This window comes from Echinops telfairi, unplaced genomic scaffold (assembly GCF_000313985.2).
Source record: "Echinops telfairi isolate 266 unplaced genomic scaffold, ASM31398v2 ScPeMD7_23;HRSCAF=83, whole genome shotgun sequence".
NCBI lineage: Eukaryota > Metazoa > Chordata > Mammalia > Afrosoricida > Tenrecidae > Echinops > Echinops telfairi.
The window spans coordinates 3785698-3790008 of record NW_022103920.1 but is presented as its reverse complement, the minus strand read 5'-3'; the positions used below and the strand labels follow the sequence as shown (position 1 = coordinate 3790008).

Genomic DNA, 4311 nt, shown 5'->3' with positions numbered 1-4311 from the left:
CATGGTTTTTAACACCACCTGGCAAGTCAGTGGCACAGCCAACACTTTGATGTCAGCCATCTGTCCCAGGACACCCTTCCAGGGGACCTTGGAGACAGTGCATCTCCTCTCCATTCCCAGAGATGGGCCAGGAAAAGGAACCAGTGTGGTGTGAGAGTGAGACGGCTCCTGGAGGCTCCAAAGGACGGGGACCAGGAAGCCAGGCAATCATTTGGGATGGGCAGTCAGAGCATGGGTGTTTGACACTTCCTGATGTGGGAGCGTTGGTGAAGGCAGCGTAGGGTCGGGATAGAGGCTGTGTTGGGGACGTGGACTTGAATGAGCTCCCTGCTCAGCTGTCACTCTCCTTGTCACTAAAATGGGTGCAATAAATGCTATGATGAACATGTGTGCATGCATTCATGTGATGTGTACATACTTATACACACACATGCGTGTACACATACAAGGGGGCTTCACCGTGTTCATGGAAAAATGAAATCGAAAGATAATGAAACATTTCCAGGAACTCCTTGAAGCCTTTTCATGTATAAGCTATGTGGGGGTTAACTTGTGTGTCGAGTGCACGTCACGTGTGTTCCAGACCATCATACGTGGTTGAAAAATGCTACCTGTTGATGCGATTGCTAGTCAGAGAAGGCCGAGGCAAACGCCTTTAGCGGGGCCACAAAGTTTGATGGAGTGCTTGTCTCCCCCCCACCCTACCCCCCAGCCCCCCCAGGAGAGCTGGGCCCCGAATGTCCAGGATGGAGGTGGACAACCAGACCCGGGTGACCAAGTTCGTTCTGGTGGGCTTCCCCGGCACCTGGGGGGTGCGTGCCGCGATATTCCTGATGTTCCTCGTGGCCTACATCCTGACTGTGGCCGAAAACCTGGTCATCATCTTGCTGGTGCAACAGAACCGTCCACTGCACAAGCCCATGTACTTCTTCCTGGCCAACCTGTCCTTCCTGGAGACCTGGTACATCTCTGTGACGGTGCCCAAGCTGCTGGTCAGCTTCTGGTCCGTGAGCAACACCATCCCCTTCACCCACTGCATGACCCAGCTCTACTTCTTCATCGCGCTCATGTGCACGGAGTGTGTGCTCCTGGCCGCCATGGCCTACGACCGCTACGTGGCCATCTGCCGCCCACTCCACTACCCGACTGTGATGAGCCATGGGCTCTGCACCCGCCTGGCTCTCGGGTCCTGGGTCATTGGCTTCGGCATCTCCCTGGCGAAGATCTACTTCATCTCCCGCCTCAGCTTCTGCGGCCCCAACACCATCAACCACTTCTTCTGTGACATCTCTCCCGTGCTCAACCTCTCCTGCACAGACATGTCCACAGCTGAGCTGGTGGACTTCGTCCTGGCCCTCGTCATCTTTCTCTTCCCGCTGGCCATCACCGTGCTGTCCTACGGGTGCATCCTGGCCACCGTCGTGCGCATGCCCACGGGGAAGCAGAAGGCTTTCTCCACGTGCGCCTCTCACCTGGTGGTGGTCACCATCTTCTACTCCGCCACGATCTTCATGTACGCGCGGCCCCGCGCCATCCACGCCTTCAACATGAACAAAGTCATTTCCATCTTCTATGCCATCGTCACGCCTGCGCTCAACCCTTTCATTTACTGCCTGAGGAACCGCGAGGTCAAGGAGGCTCTGAGGAAGCTGGTCTCCTGCCGGCCCCCTCGCTCGGACTAGCCAGGAAGCTGAGGATGGGAGGGTGCCTTTCCAGGCAGCCTGCCGCTGTTCTCTTTCAGAAGGTACCTTTGCTCTGCGACAGCATCATGCCCTACCCCAGGATGGGCTCTTGGCTACGTCCTGCCCTTGCTCTGCCTTGCGGTCCTGTTGTCAGGATTCTAGGGGCACGGCTCTGGGAAGAGAGAGAAAAGCAGGGTTTCTTTGTGGCCACGGCCCCCTGGGACTCGGAGCCCGTGAGTACATTCATAGCTGAGTTAGAGGGGAGAAAGTGATGGCAGTTAACTCTTTCTTTTTCTTTCTTTCTTTCTTTTTTTCACTGCTATTACAAAATATCACCAAATGGGAAGCTTTAAAACATATATGAATTTATTCCCCCCAAGTTCTGGATCACAGAAATCTAAATTCAGTCATTGTCCAAACTACCCTCTCTCCTGGTTGTCCCCAGCCATCCTGGTAACCCCAATTGTCCTTGGGGAGTTACTTGGCTTATAGCTGGAGCCTCTTCTAGTGCCTGCCTCGTGTGTGTGTGTGTGTGTGTGTTAGAGCTGAACAAGTGGGTGGCAGAGAGGCTTCCCTTAGGGACCTGGCTGGCAGAGACCACTGAGTGGGGATTATGAGTGGGACAGACTTCCGCTCTAGCATGACTGCACCTGCCACCTCGTCACCACGTTCCCCAGATGAGGTCACACGCACAGGCACAGGGGTTAAGACTTCAATATCTCTTTGGGGAGGACACAGTTCCATCTCTGAAAGTCATGTGTTAGGAAGCCAATTTTGGATCCAGTAAGAAGCCAACCGATTCAGCAGTGGCACCCTGACTTGCCAGCCTCCTGACAGAGACGGTGTTCCATCCACAAACCCCTGCTGGATGTTCTCATGGCGGTCTTGGATCAGAGCCAGCTCCCGACCCACTCCCCGATAAACTGTCAAGAACCTAGTCTCCTTCCTGTATCCATTGACCCAAGTGTATTCTCTGACCTGTAAGCAAACATGAAATTTTATATTGATAAGAGTTTTGACCTTCTTACGTCCCAGCATGCTTACTTGTATCTTCTAGTCAATGAGGATAAAATAGATGATAAGAAAATAGATCCAACATAGGGCTTGCTAAACGGGAGCTTCCCTCACCCCTCAGCCCTCTTTTGTGGTTGGCTCTTCCTTCTCTTCGTCCTCTGCACGTTTGGGTTAACTTGCTCTCTTCTGACCCCCACTCCACCCTCCTTCGTCTCACACGGAGGGGACCAAGCTAAGGATGTGAGAGCAGTCTTCGTTCTGTGGTCCGGGGATCCTCATCTCTCATTGCCGTGCGTCTACTCCAGCACTTTGCGCTAGACCTTGATGCAGCGGGTCTGCGCACCCACACGGGGATTCCCAGCTGTCCCTGCAGAGCTCGCTCTTCCTCACTCAGCTTTTAAAACACTCTGCAAGAGAAGCCGTCCCTGACTGAAGACATATTTGCCTTATGAAAAACTGCTTTTAAGACAATATGCTGTTTTCTTTTGTACATCTTACTGTTATTGACAGGTTCTACGTGCACTGTTAAAATAAAACTGTCGGCTTATAGGTAATGTTTCCAAATCCCCAAAGACAAATAAAGATTAGATTTATGTAGAGACTGATAAAAAAGGGAAATAACAATGAAACTTAGGGGAAAAATGAGATATTTGATTTTCGTTAGAACTGACTTCTGGAGCTGTTGGAATGGGTCTCTATCACAAGATGACCCGACCAGTACTTGTGAAGTTAAAGAAGGGATGCTCCCCTGTTAACCAGAGCACCGAAAAGTAAGAATTTGGAGGGAAGTTCTCTTTCCTTCCATCCTCTTTCTTTCTTTCTCTTTCTCCTTTTTTTTTAAGAAGAAAAATACTTGTAAAGACCAGATGTTTCGTGAGTTAACCTTCACCACTCTTACTGTTCAGCTTGATGGATAGACAGACCACTCAGCAGTCTATTGGATGTACGCCCGCTGAGAAAGAACAGTACAACGCCTCTCAGTGCCTGGGCTCTCTACAGACTAAAGCTAACCAGAGAACCTGCTTCTGGTCCATGGCTTCACCAATGGCAACAGAAAGCAGGCTTCAAGCTGCATCCACTAGAACATGACAGTGCTAGTGGAGATTTATATCCTTTGATCAAGCAACTTAAACGTCTTTCCTTTTTTCCATCTAAGAGCAAATGACACCATCAGGAATGCCTTCTCTTTCTTCTGGAGTAAGAGGCATTGGATGTGATTATTGTCTCACTTTGACAAACTTCCAGAACCCAAGCATACATTATACTAGATATAGCCACAGGAGTTAGGGGACACAGGTCCATCCCTCAGGCCTCATGTTTGTGGGCCCTGGGTCCTTTCTCCAGCTGAGGTCTCCTCCTGGGATGGAGAACCTGTTCCTTCAGCGAGCCAGGCAGGGAAGCTAATTGTGCAGGGACCTGGCTGGAGTCGCTGGTCGCTGTGCCAAGAAACCAGGTCACAAAGCAGAAATGGACACGTGTGCGGTACAGGCTTGGGAAGAAGAGAAACAAAGATGCACTGAAAGCCTACTTCCCTGTGAGGACAAAGACCCCAAAGGACACGGATGTGAGCTCGTGCAGCCTCCTGGGGAGCCTCATAGGGGGCTTCAAAATGTTG

The 4311-nt window shown here is 51.3% G+C and overlaps 1 protein-coding gene across 1 annotated transcript; it reads left to right on the top strand.

Moving 5' to 3' along the window:
• Positions 1 to 746: 746 nt before the first annotated feature.
• LOC101651927 (olfactory receptor 6B1) lies at positions 747 to 1682 on the top strand. The gene has a single exon (XM_013007573.1). The coding sequence runs from the start codon at positions 747 to 749 to the stop codon at positions 1680 to 1682; it is 936 nt and encodes a 311-aa protein (XP_012863027.1).
• The last annotated feature ends 2629 nt before the right edge of the window (positions 1683 to 4311 follow it).